This window comes from Copadichromis virginalis, linkage group LG9 (genome assembly GCF_057382275.1).
Source record: "Copadichromis virginalis isolate Kocher_CV1m ecotype Utaka linkage group LG9, C_Virginalis_male_GT1.1, whole genome shotgun sequence".
Taxonomy (NCBI): Eukaryota; Metazoa; Chordata; class Actinopteri; order Cichliformes; family Cichlidae; genus Copadichromis; species Copadichromis virginalis.
The window spans coordinates 11,255,190-11,277,753 of NC_140626.1; the positions used below are offsets into that span (position 1 = coordinate 11,255,190).

The window sequence follows — 22,564 nt, forward strand, 5'->3', positions numbered from 1 at the left end:
CCTTTCGCAGCTCTCAAAAATAGAATGCAAATATCAGTAGTGTGCCATGTCTTAAAATGGCTTCAGCTGCTGAAACAGACAAAAAACCAGTGCTCACACACTGCACTGCACGTGTTCACAACACTGTGTGAGTGTAGTGCAGGAGCTGCTCTCACCCAGTGTGCTTAGACTGACACACACTGCCTCACACTGCACGCTGCTACAACTGAACGTGAGCAAGGCCACATGTAAAGATGCACCTAAAGCCACTGTAGGTCACGTCGGTAACAGGTGAACACACATGCCATTTCATTAGGTACACCTGTGCAGATATCTTATTAGTCAATTGCAGCAGCAACTCGGTGCACGCAGGGATTCGGACACGGTCAAGACGAGCTGCCGAAGTTCACTGAGCTCAACTCAGTTCAACTGAGCATCGCCATGGAGAACAAAGGCTGTTTTAGTGACTTTGAAGCTGGTATGGTTGTTGGTGGCTGATTATCAACTGGGATTTTCCCACACAACAATCTCTAGGGTTTATAGAGTTTGCAGAGATGCTACACTGCTTCAAGCCGATAGGAAGGTGTTGTTACAACCAAGGTATGCAGAAGAGCATCTCTGAACGCACAGCACCTTTAACCTTGAAGCAAATAGGTTACAGCAGCAGAAGACCACACTGGGTGTCACTCCTCACAGCTAAGAACAGAAAACTGAGGCTACAATTCACACGGGTTCCCCAAAATCAGACAACTTGGGCCCCTTACTGTCAGTTGAGCATGGTTTGACTGTCACAGCCTTTTTGAATATTGCTGCTGACCATGTGACCTTTGTGACCACGTCACAAAGGTCAAATCATCTCAAACTGCTTTCTTGAACATAACAGTGAGTACAATGTACTCAAATGACTTCCACAGTCACCAGATCTCAGTTCAACCAAGCACCTTTGGGATTCACATCATGGATGTGCAGCAACAGTGTGATGAAGAATTAACGCTGCACTGCAGGCACCAACGCAGCACTAGCAAGCTGTACCTAATGAAATGGCCAGTGAATGTATAATAGATTTCATCTCAACTGCAAAGGCGTTTCTGTAGTAAGAACAACAAGTCTTAAATCTCTTTTTTTATGTATCACATGTAACTTTTAAAGGTGCCCTGTGGGAGCTTCTCGTAGTTCATAAGCAGCCACCTTATTCGATTTTACGAGTGTCAAACAAACAACAAAGTCAGCACCCACACATACTCATATGGATCAGAAAATCTTGTTGCCACCCAACCTTGCAACAGAGTCAGAAGTGAGACGTCCTGTGTGAAAACAGGAAGGAATGCCTGACCAATCAACTCTCCACAGAAGGCACCATCACTTCCTGATTCCTAATTCCCCATTCTTGCACCCACTCATCATTACAAATAAGATACAAGCTAACAGCTGGAGTTTCACAAATGTTGAAAGCGACCTTAGTACATTTATTAGCTGGAGAATGAAAATAAAATCAGTAAAGCCAAACAGAGTAGATTGCTTAGTTTCTGCAGTTATGCTCTGAGCCCTTGTGCCTTATCTGACTCAGAATCCCTGTAACTGTTGAAGGTATGTTTTTATAAAGAGCGCTAAATGTCCGTTTATGTGTGTGTGTAGATATATATATACACATATATTTACATATACATATATGTGTGTGTGTGTGTGTGTGTGTGTTTTGTCTGTTGCAGTGACAGGCCGAAAATAAGGCAGGAAGGGTGTGTGCATTGAGTGGTTTCCTCTTGAGAGCTTGGCTGATCAGCACGAGCAGAGGGTGTGAAGGGTGTGTTCTCATTGGGTTTTTGTGGTAGCAGTTGTGCTACCAGTATCAGTTGTCTGAATAATAACGCTATTCTGCTGTGAAGCTGTGAAGCAGAAAAAGAAAAAAAAAAGAAGAGAAAGAAAACACTTGCGCAGTGGTGGTTAAGAGCTGTTGAGCCTGCACTCGCCTTCCTGTGGCCCCGAGCTTGAGAACCTGCCTGATTGCAGCTTGTCCATGTGACTCGGTTTCCGTTGCCTGCCTACTTCCGTGAATAGTAAAGAAGGGGCATCTGTGCTTCAGTCAGTGCAGGGGAGAGCAGCTGAACTTGACACACATGTGAACGCACTCTGCAACAGCGAATCAACCAGCGATATGGTCAGGGGAGCAACCGTCAGTGGCTTGGCAAATCCACACCTAACCACCAGTGTAAGTAAATGAACTCTGTACTGCACGGTGTTCTGCTGCATGAAGCAAAGCGCATCGCCTAAATGAGGAATTCCTAATTTAAGGTCATTTTGCAGTCGGTGCATTTGAGCAAGATACTTTAACGATCATCTGTTTCTGAATACGCTCCATTTTCTGAGTGTTATGTGTGCATACACCAGCGCACCGCTTTGACAAACGAATGTGAGCGCAGCATAACAGCTTTCAGACCATGTTTGAGTCATTTAGATGTTGCCTGATGAATGTAAACATATAGTGCGCATAAATGCAAGCGCAAAGTAAGTGTGCGTGTCTTTTTAACACAGTGCACGGTCTTATTAATAAAAAAAAAATAGGCTGCATCAGATAGAGAAAGCAAGATTCTGCAAATATATGTTCTTCCATGAGCTTAACTTCTTCCCCAGGAACATAGTTTAGAAATCATAATGAAAGCGGTGGCACAGTTACTCAATGTGAGCTACGCAGATGCAAAATAAAAATGGTAATAAATCGGTTAGACGAATAAAGAAACATAAAAAATGTTCAAGAAAACCTTTGTGTTCTTTAGAAGCCATGCTTGCGTTATAATGGATAGGCCAACAACACATGCAAGCCAAAAAGAAACGCACGGCCTCATCATGCAGTGAGTCACGCAGTGGTCTGATTTGAAATCTGGGAAATTTTTGCAAAATGTACACAGCAGATGTTTTCAGGATAAAATACGCCATCACTTCCAACATCTGGAGACAGACTGTAAGTCAAAAATTAAAAATTGAGTTATTCACATATAATAAAAATGAAACCGAGTACATGACGTTGACGTAAACTCTGTAAGGATTATATTACTGTACTTACTATTTACAGAAATTTTCATTTAGATATGAGTAGATTGTAAAAAATGATGAGCTCCACTCTCACCTGAGACAGTCAAATATAGTCTTATAGACTTTTACACTATCAAAGCTTTTCAAATAATTGTGAAAATGAATCTCGGCTATTAAAGTTGAATTTGTAAACTCCCCGTCTGCTCTCTGACCTTCTGTCTGCTTCAGCATTTTAATGTCAAGCTGCTTTCGTCCATTTTCAGACACAAATATTCATTTTAAGACAAAGTTTATAAAGACACATTTTTTTCATACAAGGTTTTTCACCATATACAAATAGTAATAACTATAGTTTAAAACAGAGGAAGATCACAGCTCATTGTCAGGCCTATATCGAACAACCAGCTCCTGCTCACTTCAGCAAAGGGGAAAAAATCTAAAAGTATGTGACACAAACAGGCTCACGCGTTTCTTCTTCTTCTGTGTTCTCAACAGTAAGGATGAGAAAATGCCAGTCCACAGGCTCACACCCATCCTTCTCTGCTTGTTGCACATGTGGAGAACGCTGACGCCAGTCTCGAGTCATCCGCAGCACCGTCGATGTCAGTTGGTAAGACGCTCTTCTTTCATTTAGCTTTTCCCGAGCAAGTTTCAGGAATATTGAGGAAATTTCACAATGTATCACATGGAAAAGGCCAAACGATTTCATGTTTGGCTTAGTTAAAACTAAAAAGTGACTTTGGTAAGACACTACAAAGCTAAAATCTCTAAAAAAAAAAAGTTATTCCTAAGGCACTCAAACATAAATGTGTAAACAAGAAAAGCATCAAGTAATGATACTGAAATATGGAAAGTTCTGTATTATTACCAAAGATCCAGTCCCTAATAGGACCCACCTTCTAAAAGCACGCTGTATATGTGGTTTATAACTTTAGTTAGATCAAAATCCATCCAGATTGGCACATTCCTACACTGTATTAATGATTTAATGACTTTTCAATAAGCCACAAAAAGTCTAAACTTGTGAATATTAATATCTGATGCAGGGTTTTGGAAGCGGATGTCGATTATGAGAAAGAAATTAAATCTCTCTTGTTGAGTGTTTATCAGTCATATAAATTAATATAAATATGAATGATTCTAGAAATGAAACATCTAAAGCAATAAAACCAATAAAACTCCTAGAGGGGAAAAATGATAAGTTATTTAAACTGAAAACTTCAATTTTTTTTTTTAAAGCCGTATCGCCAGAAAGTATTTTTAGAGTGGTCCAGTGACTCAGAATGCTAATGGAAAAGTGATCTGTCAAGGAAATAATGAAGTTTTGGTAAGCTGTGGTATGACCTACCAGAATAAGAAACTACAGCCCACCATGTTTTTCTGTGAGCCTGTACAGTGGGTAACAGTACTTTCAGTTAAATCCCAAAACACAGGAAGGCTAAAATGCTTCCACTAACAGTAAGACGCTAATGTACTGCAGGCAATGCTCATTAGCTTAGTTTAGCATGCTAGCATAGTTTACAAATAACCACACGAGAAGTAATTTAAGAGGGTAATCTTCCCACAATAAAATTTTTTAAGTGCACATGGATATTATTCATGACGATCTTAAAATGTATCTGCTGTGCAAGAAAGAAATCCAGCTTCCGCCAGAATTTTAAAAAGCCGAAACACTGCAAAGTGGCAACCAGTATGCAAGTGTTAAATCATGTGCTTTTTTACCTCCTCTGTAGATACAACAAACGGCTTGCTGCAATAATGGTCAGCTCACATCTGTGCCTGAAGGACTTCCAGAAAACATCGAAGAGCTTCAGCTCAACTACAACCTCTTTGAAACACTACAGAATGCCTCTCTTCTCAGTTACCCTTCACTAACCGCCCTGAGCTTAGCTTGCAACAATTTGAGTAAAATAGAATTGAACACTTTTCAAGACTCAAAACTTTTAAAAAGCCTCAATCTAGCAAACAACAGTCTTTATAACAGCTACGAAGAAACCAGCCTTGCATTAAGAAAGCTATCAGGTCTTATAGCGCTAGATCTTTCTGAGAATAAGCTTACAGATGAAATGGCTGCCTTGCTTCTTCAAAATCTCACGTCACTAGAGTACCTCAATCTTTCTGGGAATCTTTTGTTGAGAGTGGATGAGGCCTCATTCAGGGATCTGCACCAGCTTAAAGAACTTGACCTACAAAGGAATTTGATTTTTGAGATTGATAATGCTTTTGACAGCAGTCCAAAGCTACAGCGACTCAACTTGGCCTTTAACTATCTGCCCTGTCTCACTGACTTCCACATGATTCAGCTGGAAGTCCTCAATGTCAGCCACAACTTCATTGAGTGGTTCATCTCAAGGCAAGACCTCAACGACACTTTCCAGCTAGAGACTCTCGATTTATCAGACAACAAACTCCTTTTCTTTCCTTTCCTGCCCAGCCAGAGTAATTTAAGGTACCTTTACTTGTCTCACAACGCCATTAAATTCTACGAACACTTAGCAGACAACGATATGTTCCCAAACTCAACAAAAACTGTGGAATTCTACAACTTTAACAAGGACATCAATAATGTGACCGCTCAGTTGTGGGACGAAAACCTTCACGGTGATATATCCTCTCTAGAGACTTTAGATCTGATAGGGAACTCTGTGGAGTATTTCCCTAAAGGATTCATCCAGAAAATGCCCACCCTGTCTAGACTTCAAATGCACACAAACTGCCTGAGAACCTTAAATCTAACATCTGAGCAGTTCTCTCGTAGCTTGTATGAGCTGGATGTTAGCAACAATGAACTAAGCCAGATCTCAGCGGATAAAGCTACTCTGACCACTCTTGGCAATTTGACATACTTTAACCTGAGCCTGAATGGTCTTAAGTGGGTACCCATGGGATTATTTTCCTCACTGCAAAGCATCCGGTCGGTGGATCTCAGCTACAACAACATTGACATTTGCCTTTCTGAGGAAGCTGAGATCAGTATGCACACTAATTCAACTTGCATGAATTGGAAGAATGTTATGTCCCTGAGACAGCTTTACCTTAAGGGATGCAACCTTAAAATAATTCCAAACACTGCATTTGCGGGGTTGTCGCTAACGCACTTGGAGCTATCCGATAACCCCGGAGTAACCATCCATCAATCAATACAAAGTCTTAGCACAACATTACAGCATCTAGGTTTAGGGAACACTCACATACAAGACATTGACTTCTCCCATTTCCAGAGTCTGAAGTCTTTAAACATTTCAAAGAACTTTCTGCTACATCTTCCCCATTCACTTCAAAACCTCAACCTGAAAGTGCTTGATCTGAGGGACAACAGACTTTCTACCATCCCCTCTGGTCAGGCTAATGCATTAGCCCCAAAGCTGCAGACTATTTTCCTCACAGGAAATCAATTCAACTGTTGCCAGACCGAATGGTTCAGGACATTTGAAGCAACAAACACCATCCACATGGTCGAACAGTCAGCCATCACATGCAAGGATCTCTTCCTAAGGACACACAGAGTGGAGAATCCACAGTCGTTTTTGTGCTTTGATGACGGGGAGTCGATCTTTTGGTACATTCTGCTGTTTGTCCCCGTCTTTCTTTTTTTCACAGGAGTCTCTATCATTGTTCTCCTCACCTTTAAGCCCACACTGCTACAAAAGTCCATCAAAAAGAAGTGTTTGAAGCCAACGTCTTACTGATGTCACCATAACTGTATTTTGTCCAGTACATTATTTAGAAATGTAGCCGAATACATATCTGAAATAAATACATTTACCGAAAAGGTGTGTGGGTATATGAAGTATCTAAAAAAGAAAAAGGTCAGTTGTTGTTTTTTTTAGATTGCTCGGTTCAGTGAAGTGTGGTTTAAAACAAGGCCCTCATCCTGATAACCCAATGTAAAAAATGTGGCTGCGCTCTGGGACTTGACTTGGTGAGTGTGTGAGCGTGTGTGGGCGTATATGTGTATGTGTGTTTGTATGTGAAGATATGCAGAAGTACTGTGATGCAAGCTGTTGCTATAAGCAGCAGAGGAAACATGAAATTTCCTGTTTTGCTAAGATGTGCAGCAACTGCCCAGTTTTGTATCTCAAAGAGGAGGGGTTTGAGGTTTCCTTCCTATCAGTGAGACCAAGAAGCATCATCAGTGTGAAATTCCAGTAAGTCAGGAAATGATTTGGACCCCCCCAAAAATGATTGATTCACACGACTGGTTCAGTTTACTGTGCTGGGAGCACGTACACACACGAACAAACACACACATGTACAAATGGGTGCACACAAACACACAAACATGCATACGCCTTCACAGACACACGCACATTCACACATATTTATATATATACGTGCAATGCATTTAACGCATTTTCTTCGAGTTTTATGTAAGTACTCAGGGGCGTAGGAGTGGGAAGGCTGGTAGATTACTGTGTAGCTGTACAGCGTGCTGGAGGCCTAACCAGAAAGTAACCAAAATACCGCTGTGGTGATGCTCAGGGTCATGGTGGTTGGAACGTAAGAAGAGAAACCAGAGTAAAGCCTTGTCAAAGCCTCGAAATGTTATTAATATTGACATATCTTCTACGATATGAAGTTGCCAGTAAATCAGTTGCAGAGAAACTGAATGAAGTTTTTATTTCCTTTGTTGTTCATTTGAATTGATGAAAACTGGTTTAAAATATGCAAAGCTTTAAGAACTGAAGTCGTTGATGAGAGATTCATTACTCGAAGGCTTTTCATTTGAATGTCATTAGGTCACAGATAATGGTTGGGAACAACGACTTGTCTTGGATTTCCAAACTAATTTCCACAGGTATCTGGAACTCAAAACTGACAGATACTTTAGGGATGCCAATTAAACCTATATATTTCCCGTATAGCGGTGATGTATCACCTCTATGGAAGCAGGAAGTGGTTAAACTGGGCTGACAAAATGGCTTAAGGGCTGGATTACACTGAAAAATACATTTGAGGAAGGCACTTTGGCACTGGTTGCAGATTGCTGACCAAGAGGAACTTTATTTGATTACTCAGCTATAACAGTTAAAAAGTTAAAGGACAGGGGAAAAAAGGGGGTTAAAGGGGGCATTCACAAACGCAGCTAGACTCAGTTTTCTAAGACATGTTCAGACCACATATACAGTATATGAAATCAGGTTAGCCACAGGCATGTACCATACTACAAAGCTGCCAAACACGCATTCATGCAGCTGCATTTTCTTTGCAAAACAGCTCAGCTGTGGTTACGGGGTCCATAGTCGAGGTAAGTTGCCAAATGTACGTCACACGGGCAAGCAAGTGTGAATTAGTGAAAGTGCCGTGTGTTTATTTCTTCTCTCATAGTCATAGTTTCTTGCAGATTAATCAATGGAAATGTGAAAAGAGAAGTGACATGTGACTGGATTGGTCTAATGCAGGTGTGCACACTGTCACATATAGGTATAGCATTTTGAGTTAAAGGCTTCACATCTTTAGCCTGTTTAGCATGCTAAACAAATAGCAAGCTGACTTTAGCATGTTTGACGCGCTTTTAGCAAGTGTGCTAAACATATAGTATGCATATAGATTTGGGGGTTTTGTTTTTTAGATTTAGCAGGCCAACAGAAGCAGAGAAACTATTATAAGAGAGGGAATATCAAATAATCCTTTGATATTCTTCATTGTTGTTGAGTTGTTGCAGAAATAACACTGCAAAAAAAGTTACAAAAAAACAAAACCAAGCAGTTCTTTCCAGTTGTTAACTGCCACACAAATCATGAAACAATTCAAATGTCACAGATAAGTTGAGCAAGTAAACAGTACAAACAGAATTTAAGCCAAAGTCATATAGATCAGTCTTCCCAGATGAATAATTCAATGTGCCCCATCACATTGAAAAAATTTCCTTCCCTATAACTGCTGCTTTAATTGCCTTTTACCACTTTTTGCACTCTTAATCTGAACTTGATACAGCTTGATACAATAGTTGATACAAAACTCTAATACTTAATACTTTTAACACTTATCTGTGTTGGGCAAAGGTAATGTAAAATGTCCCATAATTGCATCATCAATAGGAATCGATAGGCACCAAGGTGGGATTTGTCTGTATCTCTCTCTAAAGGCTGAACCAGCAATCAACATTCAAATAGAAAATTATCTGCCTCTTTATTAGGTACGCCTTGGCAGTACGGGGTTGCACCTCCTTTTGCCTCAAGGCTTTATTGCACAGATTCAACAAAGTGCAGGAAAAAGTGATACCAAGCAAGATGATGATCTATGCTTACATGTTGTTTACAGCAATTCCAAACCTACTATCTGTACGTCTCAACAGACCAGGCAACATTTTTCCAGTCTTTTGTTTTCTAATTTTGCGAGAATTGTAGCCTCTGTTTTCTGTTCTCAGCAGAGCAGCACCAGCTGGGGTCATCTGCTTGTGTAACCCATCTGCTTCGAGGTTCACCGTGTTGTGCTTTCAGATAAGTTCTTCTTCATACAAGTAAGGAGTGATTAGTTGAGTTACTGTTGCAGTTTATCAATTCTACAACCCCTGATGTATCCATTAGAGGACGGATGTGTGTTAGAAGCTTTCTTTTAGCTAGTTTACCATTTGTATACCATTTTATTAACTCGTGACCAATTACAGTTATGTCTCTATCACATTTCATTTATATACAGGTTTCAAAGGTAATGCCCAGAGAAATTACCAGGATGCCCCGAGTGGCAAGACTTCCTTGGCAACTGACAGTAAGGTTGTTTTCAGGTCTTTGGTTAATTAAAACAATGAGCATTTGACCTGGTGTGGCACCAGAAGAAACCTTTAAGAATCACCACAGACATTTCCATTTTATCCAGAAAACAAAAATTTGCGTCACATTTGACTGTAATCTATTCAGTATCTGCAGCTATTGTCACTCAAAGTCATAAACGTCAGCAGCAAAAGTAGATAAGATATAACCTTTGTACATATTTTTGCTCTGACACATCCAGGAGAGATCTCATGAAGGTTCATGCACTTGACTTGCCCTTCTAATCTGTATAATTTAGCTGCTGCGTGGCAAAAACATGTGGCCAAGACGTTGCCATATCTGAACTGGCTTATTCAGCAGATGTACCAGATGAGCATCGGTACATTTCAGGTTATCACACTTCACATTTTCACCCTGATTTTTCCTGCGCCATCCTTTGCCGATAAAAACGGACAAATACGTGACTTTTTGCACTTCGAAAAACATTGTTGCCCCTATACAGGATATTGTCGAGGCATCTGTCAAAAAGATGAAACCGTCTGATGTCAAGCTGAGATCCACTGCTGAAATGGCAGATGTTAACAAGTGCTTTTAGTGCAGCATCTGAAAGTCAATAAGGACGGATGAAAGAGGAAATCCCTCTTCTCTGACAGGCTATCACTCATCTGATCATCTGCATGAAGTGTGTGGGTTATTTTTAGAAAGGCAACAATATGAATTGTGAAAGATCTGGAAAAACATAAATGCAGAGTTAGGGATTACTGAGCGCTGCGCAACCGACGAGTTAATGTAACTGTGGTTTTACTGGGGCCAGTGAGTCACTGTCAGGCTGCTGCTTCATTTCAGAGTTCACATGATTCAACGGATCTTATTCTTACTGTCAGAAGATTTTCTCTTTCACCGTTTAAGTAATTCGTGTTAACAATACACTCAAAAAACCCTTTCGGTAAGTGCTACTGAAGGCTGCTGAGGCCAAAGGGAAGCAGTTAATGTCTGAAGTTTCGCTGATGAGTGCATGCTGGAAAATGAAAATATTGCCCTGTGTATATTAATGTTGAGGCAACTTCTTAGTCAACAGGCAGTTTGCAAAATTCCACTTCCTCTTAACCCTTCCTGCTCCTCTGAAAGGCCAGGATGAGGCCCCTTTGTGCTGGACTTACTGTTGAGCTAGAAAAGAGCTTTCTTGATTATCTGGCTAACAGAAGCTAGAGACAACTTTACAGGCTCATTTAATGAAATTACTGTGACATGTTAAGGTCAAAAAAGGCAAAAACTACTACGGTACACAGATTAATGTACACAGACCAAGAGGATTTAGCTAACCCTTTAAATCATCTTCAGATAAAGATATTATGTTCAGCTGGGTCAGTTATTATCTGGGGATTTGTAGCTAGGTTTGTGGTCCACAGCTGCTAGCGCTGCAGCATGAGGCTCTTCTGGGAGATGTGGAAGTCACCGGAGAATAGGTCAGGAGAGAGCCCAAACACCGGGGTAAAGATAGTATGCTATATTTTCAAATTAAAGTAGCCTGAGAATCAGTGGGGTCAGTTTTACATTAACAAAATCTCTGCAGTGATCGAAGCAGCTGGCTCTAAAGTATAGTGGACATTATGAATTTATTTTAGTCCTCGGGTTCAACCTCTCCTCCCAGTTGTGGCCCAGTAACTGCCTTGTAAATACTGTTGCGGTAGCACGTGTTCAAACCAAAGAACGCTTTTGAAATAAGTCTTCCGATGTCTGAATTTTTACTTCAACAAAAATCTGTTTAGTATGTTCTTCTGCACATAAAAGAAGGAAGCAGTTGCTACAAATGTATCATCCAGCTGATTCGAGACTGTGTGTGTTCCCTGCTTGTCCTGCCCTCTGGTGGTTCCATCAGTGAACATGAACACTCGAGAGTGAGGGGAGCAAATTTACACGCATCCAGTCTCTAAACACTTTATTTTATGCATCTTATTGGGGTTTTTTCTTCTTTTTACAACTGTGTCATCTTATCAGTTACACGCACAAAACAAAAAAGCAGCCGAGGGATAGCATACTGAAATCTCCCAGAATGTAACAAAATATTTTGGAGAAATTGTCTACATAATAGTTTGAAATGCATGTTTATGGGAAACTGATGAGGGATGTTAGTAATGGAAAAAAGGTAGATTAAATGTTAAATGTTTTCTTTCAGGCCTTTAAATAAAAATAAAAAAATCAAACACCAAGCTGACCAAAATCACCAATGTGTCAAACGCAGTCGCTGTTTGTGGATGATAAATATTCGACCTAAATTGTGCATGAGCCGAGTACAAATATCAGGATTGAACACTTGTAGAGGAGGCTTATCTGACAGCCTCAATACTGCTGGTTTAGCTGCAAAAAGGCACTGACTGTGAGAGGGCACATGTTGTCTCGAGGCTCCGTGTGAGTAAAGCTGACTGACAACACTGTTACAAACAATTCATATTCAGGCTAAACCACAACAGCTGCTACTGCATCACAAGATCATTTATAAAATAAGACTTTAAGAAGATCAGCATCACTTCAAACTGAAGTGCTTTTTTTTTTTTTTCACCAAATTAAAAGTCTTCTCTGTATCACTACTTACACACAAGAACAAAAATGCAAGGGAAAAACATGACGGTCACCATCTGAGATATATATATATGCTGTAAACAAAGTTTGTTTTTCCAAAGTTACAGTTTGGGAGATGTTCTGGCACATGTTTCAGGTCGTATGGCATCAAAGAGAAAAAAAGGCAAGGAAGCAGGTTTTACAAATGTATGGCATACACATGAGAGGATGGGTCAGTTTGCTTTCCCTTCTCTCCATTTTATTCATCCCAATTCATGTCTGCAACAAGTGGCACGCCTCCTTCCTGCAAATAAAACTCATTCTAAACGGCTGAATGGAGGAGAAAGTGACGCCTGCCCCTGCATATAAATATGAGATCACAGCTGGTTACTGAGGGCTGGACAGATAGAGGGGCAGAGAGAGAGAGAGAGAAGGGACTGTGGGTCTCAGTTAAGCAGCTCCAGGTAGGTGATTGGCACTTTGCCTTTCTGGCTGCCTCGCTCGCCCATGAGCCAGTCTGAATCCATGCCTGGGACGCTGCTGACTACAATCACCTGGAAGCACAAATGCAAAACTGCATTAAATGATCACATCTGTTTTTCTATTACAGGCACTCTCTGAGATGCACATTTGTTATAGATAGTGCTATTTTCAGGCGGCTCAGGCTGCAACGTTAGCTCACAATTGCAGCGTCAGACTGGGGTTTTTTCTGAATGTAAAATAAGGTAAACTTGCTTCATGGTTACTCAACCGCAAGGAAGAGGAGTGGCCTATGTTCTGCTGAATAGAGGTTATGATAGAGGAACTGCTACAGGACCATGCGGTTAAAGACACGTGAAGAAAATGACTAAAATAGGCTTCTCAATCTTCTGGATTCTTGCATGAAGTTAAACTGAGAAGGAACAGTGAATATTTCATCCTCACCTCATCAGCCAGCAGGGAAAGCTCACTGCTGTTGCCAGCATCGTAGTCATAAAGGACCCGGGCTTTCCGGCTGCCGTTGGAGCTGCGCAATTCACTGAATCCACCTGAAGCCGAGGAGCTGCTGCGGCCTGCAGACACACTGGGCAGGGAGGCGGACATTGGTATGGTGGGCACCGAGATGCTGGCCCCGCCCGACACTGACGATTGGTTGTTGTTAGAGAATGATGTGGGGAAACTGGAGGGAGGAGGAGACGATAAGCAACTGTGGACTGCTGGGGAACCCCAGAACCACAATGAGTGTTTGAGTTCAAGTTCAGTGTTATCTCTCTCTCAATTAAATTTGTCAGCATTACTCTTTCATTTTTTTACAGTTCAAAGGGAGGAAATTTTTTGCAACCCCTCCTCAGACTTGCTAACTTAGATATTAACAAACACAAATGACAAAAACATCGTTAAAACACTTTTGTTTGACGAGTCAGGCTCTAAAAGTGAATAACATCAAAATGATAAGGAGTAGAATGACTCAGCTTCTTTACAGTCAGAGTACATTAAAACTATTATGAGTAATAACAAAACACAGGTTCTGTTTGAAAAATACTGATGAGGATTGCTTGTGCACTTTTCACAGATGCTCCAGTCGTGTGGTTCAGAACAGCTACGTATCATCGCTGATATCAAAAACCTCATGTTTTCTAACAGCAGAGTAAGATATATTCTTGACATAAGGAATGAAACGTAGCAGTAGTATTTCACCTGCCAAGCTGCTTTTGGAGATCCACCATGTAATGGTAACACTGTGCGTAGTAAGTAGTCTCGGCCTCCACAAAGTCATTCAAGCAGCGTAGGTGGTGTGCCTAGAGGTGAGACGGCATTAGTGAAACATCAATAAGAGGAAAACAAGAGTGCAGTCCTCCCAGTGTTAAACAATGTTTTATTTACTTGGTTTCATTTTTCAGACAGGCAGCAGCACAGAAAGCAGCACTATAACACAGTAACAGTGTTAGCTGGGCTACATTAGGGCCGTACACCACACGTCGACTAATCGTTGCCATTCTTACTAGTAGGTACCACATGTACTAGTCGTGTAATCTAATTGTTAACATTTTAACTGAAGCCCAATGCTGGTAAATTGTTGTGTCTTCCACAAGATGGAGCTGCAGCCTCCACATGTTGTAGGAAAAAAAACACCATAAATATTTGTTAAGCCTATTATTGTTAGTTATTTTGAACGCAAATAAATGAGATCATGATACAAGCGGTGGAAACGAGCTTCCTCCTAAAGGTGGCTGGCCTCTGCCTTAGAGATAAGCTGAGGAACTCAGTCATTTGGGAGGGGCTCAGAGTACAGTTGCTGCTCCTCTACATTGAAAGGAGCCAGTTGAGGTGGTTTCCTCCTGGGGTAGAACCAGGACACGCTGCAGAAAACACATCTCTCAGCTGGCCTGGGAACGCCTCTGTGTTCCCCCCAGATAAGCTGGAGGAGATGGCTGTAGAGAGCGAGGTCTGGGCTTCATATCATGTTTAATATCAGTTTTTTCAAGGGTTTTTCTTCTTCTTCATCGTCTGTGTGAAATGTTCACAATGTGCAACGTTCCTTATGCACAGTATGAGGTGCCACATAGTGTACCGGCACTGAAACTAGGATTCATTACTGAAGAATGTGGTTAATGGTTTCAAATGGATTTGTTTAGACAGACATTGTACATGAAAGGATCCTGAAACCTAACTTGATATCTGAGTGTTTGTAGACTAACTAGTCAGTCAGTTTAATTAAGAACTAAGAAATCAGTCACCAGGAACATCCTTACTACATACATGGGTGCTGCTGACGCCTTCTAACAGCAGTCTGGTGATTTCTGCCTGCCGGTCGAACTCGCTCTGGGTCATCTTGAGTTCCTGCTCTGCCTGTGAATGAAGAAAGGAAACTATAATTTACAGAAAAACCTCATTTGAAAACTTTCAAGGCTATGGATGACAAAGATGACACAGATAAGGAAAAGCGTAGGCGAGGCTAAAGGAAATATGATTTAAAGATGAAAAAAAAAAAAAGATGGGTTTAGTTGGCAGAGTGTGGATCTGTGCTTTTCATAATATACGACTTTTATGGAATGAGTCAGATGTCTTTAAAAAAAGGAAAAATAACACGATTTGCAGTATGGATAAACAGGGACAAAGACACAGCTGAACATGACGTTTCCTTTTCCGTATACTGAGCAAGCCAATTCAATATGAGGTCTGCTGGGATGGCTAAGAGGTCCAATAAACATGTGGACAATGGCCTCACTGTCCTGCGCGCGCCACAGCCTACTTCACAGGCTGAGGGAGAGCTGTGGAGGATGGAAGCTTCTGCAGTGTTTGGTCCCTGTCAGGTTTGTCTGCAAGGATTTCATTTCCATGAGGTATCACAGCATGTGTGATGGAGGAGATGGAGAAATCGACAGCAGCTGTTGACACTACTACCAGGAGGCTTGGTCTGTGCGTGTGTGTTCAGTTCAAAGATGGCTCCAACATTCCACTCACCTCTGTCACTTCCTCTGCTCACATCTGCTGCTTTGCGTTTTAAAAACAGTGACACAGTAGTTAGAGCTCCAGCTGCTGCACAGCCACAGCCAACACAAAACAAGCGTACACACTGCGTTTGTGCGAAAGTGCAACAGTGGCATGCTCTGACAAAACCGCACCGTGATCATGTAGCACATCAACCGTTTCTCCTCAGACGCCCGCTGATCTGTGTGCTACCCTCCTTATGTCACACCATGATTCAGCTTAAGATTAGAGAAACGACTATTTACGTCTCACATGTTTAGTTTACAGTGTTCTCACTCATGAGTGAACATGTTTACTCAGATAATGTGGATACAAAAAGCTGTTTTTAGAGATTTAACACACAATTAAAGCAACAGTACTCACTAGACTGTGCTGTTTGAAAATGCTACATTAAAACACTTTAAATATCCTACAAGAGATAATAGAACAGACGATCATAAGGAGGAGGAAGTTATGCTCACTCTGTTTCAGTGAGATTGTTTCTTCCCAAAGGAAACTGTGAGCAAAAGATACGAATGTTTTCTGGAAACACTGAAGACTGGGACTGCTGGGATACTGTCATCTACGGCTCTTACATGATACTGTACTGCTTCTGTTCAGTATTTGTACAGCAACACCGGCTCAGACACATCTAACCTATTTCCTTACTGACAACCTGAATGCTTTAGATGTAAGCTGAAAATAATTCAAGCCTAAGATGATAAAAAAAACTGAGGTCATTAGTGAGACCATCTTCAGACAGTCTTAGCTGTGAGAGTCATATCCCCTTAAACAAAATCAAAGCACATAAATACCCATTAACATTACAGAAAACTCTTTTTGCTTGTAGACAAAAACAGTTGAGCACTACACATTATGCACGTAGATTAAAAATGAATACATACCATTATATTTAGCACTTAATAACTTAAATGTTTAAACAACTTTCTGAGCTCAGTTTGAGTGGGAGAGCAGAGAAAAATAGGGGCAGCTTTGAATTTGTAGTAATACACACATTACAAGACATTACAGCCAAATATGCACTCCTCATATACGGTTTAATGTTATATTGTTAATTGGCAATTATGTGACAACAGTGGAGAAGAACACAAGAGTTTCTACTAAGAGCGAATATGTAATAAAATATTTTTAAACACGTCACCACTTATATTTCATTCATTGGACAGTTTATTAGGTTCAACCACTCATTAACACAAACCTAAATCAGCCAATCACATAGCTGATGGCTTACAGCCTTGCTGAAGTTCAAACAGAGCATTAAAATGAGCATTAAAACTATTCAGTGACCTTTTTTAACATGGCTCAGGATAACGTACCATATCTCACACAGAGTTATCAGATGTCAATCCAAACTAGCATCCTTGGGATGTTGTGGATTTGCATTATAGACCAAAATCTCTGAAGATTGTTTCCAGCTCCTTGTTTTATGCTTGCCAGGAAGAATTAAGGAGGTTATGATGGCAGAAGAAGGTCCAACCTAATAGTAACAACGTGTACCTAATCAATTGGCCAGTGAGCTTACATATTAAACAAGGCTTTTACGTGCAAACTGTGGCACACCATGCGGTACAAGGACAAATACATGCTCCTCACACCCACACACACCTACACCCACACACCTGGCCACCTCACAACCAGAATAAGGACATGCTTTGTTGCCACACTTGGTTTAATCAAGAGTTTCAACAGTCTGTCTGAAGAACATGAACACAAAGCATGAGATTAAATTAAGAAAAGGGAACTCTAAAACTTCCCATGGTGGCTCATGTGACTCTTTGCATGTCACAAGAAATAAAATGGTCAGCCTTGTGTTGTGTAACATAGTGTGTCAGGCAGTACTTGTGTGACTTCAGACAGAGTGACAGTGGGACACGCCCAATAGATTTTCTTCCCCAGTGAAGACGTTAGCCAGTGAATGTACTAAAAGCAGAATTCACTAAGCTGTTCTATCAGCGTGTGTGTGTGTCCTTACTGCAGCTCTTGCATCAGCCATCCTGGCTTTCTTTAGTCTGGTTTTGGCTGCATCCAGATCCAGGCGTTTAACCTGCAGCAGCTTCCTCTCTTTCTGGACACAAATCACAACACAAAAGTCTCACAGATAAACGACACATGGACACAGCACAGTGTAAACAAGGCTTCTACTTCATTCATCAGGTGTTTACTTTAGATTATAACACGATTATAAGGGCTTGTTTTCTATAATCACAGTGTGGGTTTGCACACACCTGACAGTCTGAACACTAGACTCTAAACTGAAGTGAGCATAAAGTACAGACTTCAACAGGATCTTTCACTACTTTGTAAAATAATGGCTATAATCATTAAAGCTATACTCGTTGACCCTCTGCAGCCGTCACTGTTGTGAATGAGATCCAGATTTAAAGGTCAAAGTCCGGGAAAAAGCGAAAGTGATTCAGGACAGGTAGCCTGCGGGTCCAACTCACCAGAATAGTTTTGAAGTCGCCCTCTAAAAAGTTTCTGAACGGTGTCAGGAAGTTGATGGCGGCACTCTGGATGAACTCCCGTTCTGCCCCACCAATCTGCTTCTCCGTCTCTCCACATTTTATCAGAGCGTTTCCTACAATGGTCAGCAGCAAAAGGAAAGTTTAGTTCCAGCAGAAAACCTGGGAGGGAGAATGGTGATATTGTTTCAGCTTGACACTGATAAAGGGCCTGGCTGGGACTGAAAATAGCAGAAGATGGTTCTCAAATCATCAAAATGTTCTTTAAAGCAAACAAACCAGAGTTTAACTCTGTTTTACACGTTTTCATGAGACAGAATACTGGAATACCAAACAAGCTGATGATGTTTTGAGAAATATTTAGAGATTTTTAAGATTAGGCTTAAAAATCTTTCCTTCTGATAAAGCTTATAGTTAGGGCTGGACCAGGTGACTGGATCCTTAGTGATGCTGCAACAGACCTAGGCTACTGGGAGCGACCCATGATGCACTGCATTTCCTCTTTGTTCACACCACCCTGCATGTAACCAGTAGTTATTATTAATCTCTGGCTCTCTTCCACAGTGTGTCTTTTGTCCTGTCTCCCTCCCCTCCCTGCTAACCAAGTAACTGCCTCCCCCTGAGCCTGGTTCTGTGGGATGTTTCTTCCTGTTAAAAGGGTGTTTTTCCTTCCCACTGTCAATCGTGCATTTATATTCTATTAACAACTGAACATCTAGAGCGACCGTAATTTCTTTTAGTCTTTTGTCCATTGTGTAATGTCAGGAGGCTTGCTAATGATCAAACAGCTACTCTGACCTGAGTTGCTATAAGGCCTCTTTTAGTTGCCTTTGTAGGGTTTAAACTAATTTTTTGTTAAAGATTCAAATCAGCGAAATAAAGACCACAAAGTTTCAGCTCAGCTGGTGCTCCCAGTAGGACTGGGGTTATCTCAGGTTGATTGCTCCGACTGTGCAAATTCTCATTAAACTCACAACAACATTACTTTAAGAAGGACAACAAAAAAAATCTCCATCAATAGTAGCTAATTATTTCTGGAAAAGGAACAGACTACCTGGGAAAACTGGGGCATGATTTAGGTTTTTCTGCCAGATTTGCTGTTTGATGTATGAAGCTTTGTGAGTGAACAAATCAAAGCCAGAGTAGCTTTGGTCTATCGGCTTTCTAACGGCAGATGCATCCAGCCACAGCTGAGACAGGCCTATTAGCATTATTCAGATATCATGAGCCTATGTGCAAGTGCAGAGTACCTGGCTCAAAGTCTTTTCCCATTTTAATACAAAAAACAAAGTGAAAATCATTAAATATGGTGCAAATATTAGGTTTTTATGCGTATTTATAATTCATGCAGTCTAACTGGGCTAGCCGCTCTGTAGCTGATTTATTTAATCTGGAGGTAATGTGCAGACTTTCTTTCCCTGAGCAAAGACAGTCTTTGATCGACTACAGCCCCAGTACTTGTCAGTGTTTCACCGTGGCACTCACCATAGGCAGTTCCAGGACCAAATTCATTCCCTGATTCAATCATGGACTGTCCCAGCAGCTCATGGTTGTTCATACGTGTGGGGACCTTCTTCTCCAGTTTCTCATAAACAAATTCTTCTAGCCGGACATCTGCAGAGCGCAAGGAGAAAACTCAATTACAAAGTCACAGGACTACAGTGAGCGAGCCAAATGCAGGGAGTGACTTTAGTATGCTTCAGACAGCCCGACTTAAAGACCCACACTGAAAGCTTTCATTGTGACAGCTATGACAAACTACAAGCCAGCGTCTCTCGGAAACCGCTGTAATTTGTTTCATGTTACTACATCACGTGAAAGATTATCTGTGCTGTGTTTAACGTGAACACAGTAAAATCCCGTTTCTATGACTGTTGCACAAGACTGCAACCGCCAGATGGTCGGTCTGTGTTTGTTGTGCCTATGCTGGTGTTCGGCTGCAGAGATGCAACATCATGGTGTGAAGTGAGGAGGATGCACAGCTGAGTTTACAGACTTCACAGGCACCCTACATACCCGTGGAAGTCAAACACCCTCTCTGAGAAGTAAAGCTTTTAATGTGAGCCTTAGTGGCAGCGACAAATCTTTCATCTTTATTGAGCTGCTCATCAGGGAATTCCTGATTCCTGAATATCAGGTTGCAGGTCTATAAGAACATTGTGTGGGTGGGTGCCCTGTGCTGCTTAGAGATGTCAGTGTCAGTCCTTCGAAAGTCAAAAAGAGTGATCTTACTGGGGTTGGGCTGTAGTAAGACTTCTGTCTGCTTCATAATCTTTTCTGTCCATTGCTTGGTGCTCTCAGCTCTGATCAAAAGTTTCTCCAAATGGGCATCCAATTCTGTCTTTTCAGCCTGACCAAGCTTCTCTTCTGTAAACTGAAAAATTAAAAAAATATGCGTTTACATTGCGCATGCGAGTTGTAGCTTTCACAGATGTATTCAAAGATACACACAAGACGACTGAGAGTAAAGAGCTAAGCAACGTTATTAAGCTCGGAAAATAAAGGTTAGCGCTATCTGCCAGCTGCTGTTGATAGCTTCATGTGACGGTGTTGAGGCCTTCAATGATAGTTAAGTTGAACAAATAGCTTAGTGTTAACACAACCTGGGTGACGCACGTGCTTTTTAAATACATCCTACAATGCAAATTATAGAAATTAAGTTACAATTAGGTGTAACTGCTAAGCTACAAAGTAACAATCACGGTAACGTTAGCTCTTTAGCAAGGAAGCTAAGGCTACCTCACAGTGGCTAACATTGGCTAGCAACAATTCCTATGAACTAAATGAGTAGACTTACTTGTACCGCTCGGCTCAGAAAAGTACCGGCGTCTGCGGCTAGCCGTTTTACATTAAAATCCATGGCACAGCAGCGAAAATAAACACTTAATGTTAACAACTGGCTTGTCTCGCCCTCAAAGAGCCATCACTATACAAAATGTCATTGAAGCAACTTTTTTTTGTCCAAGTTCCACCCAGCTGTTGAGCCAGGCAAAGATAGTATAGTGACAAGATTGTTCCCTTCCATCCATCCATCCATTCGCTTCCGCTTATCCTTTTCAGGGTCGCGGGGGGCGCTGGAGCCTATCCCAGCTGTCATAGGGCGAGAGGCGGGCTACACCCTGGACAGGTCGCCAGTCTGTCGCAGGGCCCTTCTATAACTTGTCAGTGGATATTGCCAATGCGCATAATAATATACGACGATGGGTGGGGACGTTGAAAATGCAGTTTAGATGATGCGAGGGACAGCACTTGCCTGAAATTATATGCAACTGCTGAAGCAAGTGATTTTTGTTCTAACAGCCAAACAGTACCCTGAATATTCAAAGGTCGCCGTATGACCAAAGGAATACAGTAGCGAGTAGGAGATTTCTCTCTTGCTTTACAAGTAATCTTTGGATGCATTCACGTCACACGGAAACATTAGCCGCCATTGTATTTATTTTGATTTTGTACTTCTTAAAAAAAAGCGAATTTTAAATTTTTTGTCTTTTTTTTTTAAATTCTGCTTTTTAATTTAACTGAGCCCGATTTCCTTTTATTTTATTTACTTATTCTAATTTTCTCCTGCAACACAGGAATGTCCCAGCCTTTGGGAAAAATAAACTATTTTTTATCTTCTAAACTATAACAACTTTTTCATTTTATACTTCTCACTCATTCTGTAAACATTTCAATATAAGCTAGACATGGGGGGAATTCAGTTTTAACGAGGGCAAGTTTTTATCAGGGTGCTAACAGTAAAAAAACAAAAAAAAAAAATTTCTTTTTTAAGTCACGTTAAGTTTCTTTTTTAAGGCCTCTGCCATTTACTTTCTCATGTGCCTTTGGTAACTGTGTGAAACTATTCTGTGAATCTTTCGTTATTATACCATAAATACAAATACAAAAGATTGTTGTTAATAATAATAATAATAATAATAATAATAATAATAATAATAATAATTCTTATTATTATTATTATTATTATTATTTAAGGATACATTATTTCTATGTTTGACATCAACAGGAGGAGGTGGTGTTGGTTGGGTTTGTGGAGGCTCATTTGCCTCCTATAAATTAATTTGCAATTCCACTGAAAGTAAAGTGCACATTAGTGCACACACAGAACTGTTAAGTACACTTTTTCCATAAAATCTGCTGACACATGTGCTGTACCCCATCAGTAACACAATATCTTTTGCAAACATCAGCCCTTTCTCCAAAAACATCTTAACAAAAGCAGAATTTGGAATAACAAAAACACTCTTCAGGTCTGGATGTGATTATGCCAAAGTGAGCCTGTTACCTGCTGTGTGGGAGGAAGTCAGGCAGAGGGAGACATCAAATGACTTCCCCTTGCAGGCTACCAATGCA

At 40.9% G+C, this 22,564-nt stretch overlaps 2 protein-coding genes across 2 annotated transcripts; one reads left to right on the forward strand and one right to left on the reverse strand.

Moving 5' to 3' along the window:
• The first annotated feature begins 1,945 nt into the window (after positions 1-1,945).
• On the forward strand, positions 1,946-6,772 carry nrros (negative regulator of reactive oxygen species). The gene is made up of 3 exons (XM_085467741.1): positions 1,946-2,185; positions 3,502-3,616; positions 4,740-6,772. Exons 2-3 carry the CDS (start codon positions 3,515-3,517, stop codon positions 6,693-6,695), a joined length of 2,058 nt encoding a protein of 685 aa, XP_085323867.1. The 5' UTR covers positions 1,946-2,185; positions 3,502-3,514; the 3' UTR covers positions 6,696-6,772.
• A 4,871-nt stretch (positions 6,773-11,643) lies between these two features.
• On the reverse strand, positions 11,644-21,257 carry sh3glb1a (SH3-domain GRB2-like endophilin B1a). Its single transcript, XM_085467742.1, has 9 exons — positions 21,009-21,257; positions 20,444-20,585; positions 19,697-19,825; positions 18,194-18,327; positions 17,722-17,814; positions 15,018-15,107; positions 13,956-14,056; positions 13,203-13,437; positions 11,644-12,832 (listed from the first exon to the last, which is right to left on the reverse strand). The coding sequence occupies exons 1-9, from the start codon at positions 21,069-21,071 to the stop codon at positions 12,725-12,727; spliced, it is 1,095 nt and encodes a 364-aa protein (XP_085323868.1). The 5' UTR covers positions 21,072-21,257; the 3' UTR covers positions 11,644-12,724.
• Positions 21,258-22,564: the final 1,307 nt, after the last annotated feature.

What these genes read in the sequence shown, in the direction of transcription:
- nrros (XM_085467741.1), top strand. Translation starts at nt 3,515, where the DNA reads ATGCCAGTCCACAGGCTCACACCCATCCTTCTCTGCTTGTTGCACATG. An exon ending in AGCACCGTCGATGTCAGTTG is followed by an intron (nt 3,617 to 4,739) that starts GTAAGACGCTCT and finishes CCTCCTCTGTAG; the next exon opens with ATACAACAAACGGCTTGCTG.
- sh3glb1a (XM_085467742.1), bottom strand. Translation starts at nt 21,071, where the DNA reads ATGGATTTTAATGTAAAACGGCTAGCCGCAGACGCCGGTACTTTTCTG. An exon ending in AAGGCGTCAGCAGCACCCAT is followed by an intron (nt 14,057 to 15,017) that starts GTATGTAGTAAG and finishes TCTCACCTCTAG; the next exon opens with GCACACCACCTACGCTGCTT. An exon ending in CTCCAAAAGCAGCTTGGCAG is followed by an intron (nt 13,438 to 13,955) that starts GTGAAATACTAC and finishes TCCTCCCTCCAG; the next exon opens with TTTCCCCACATCATTCTCTA.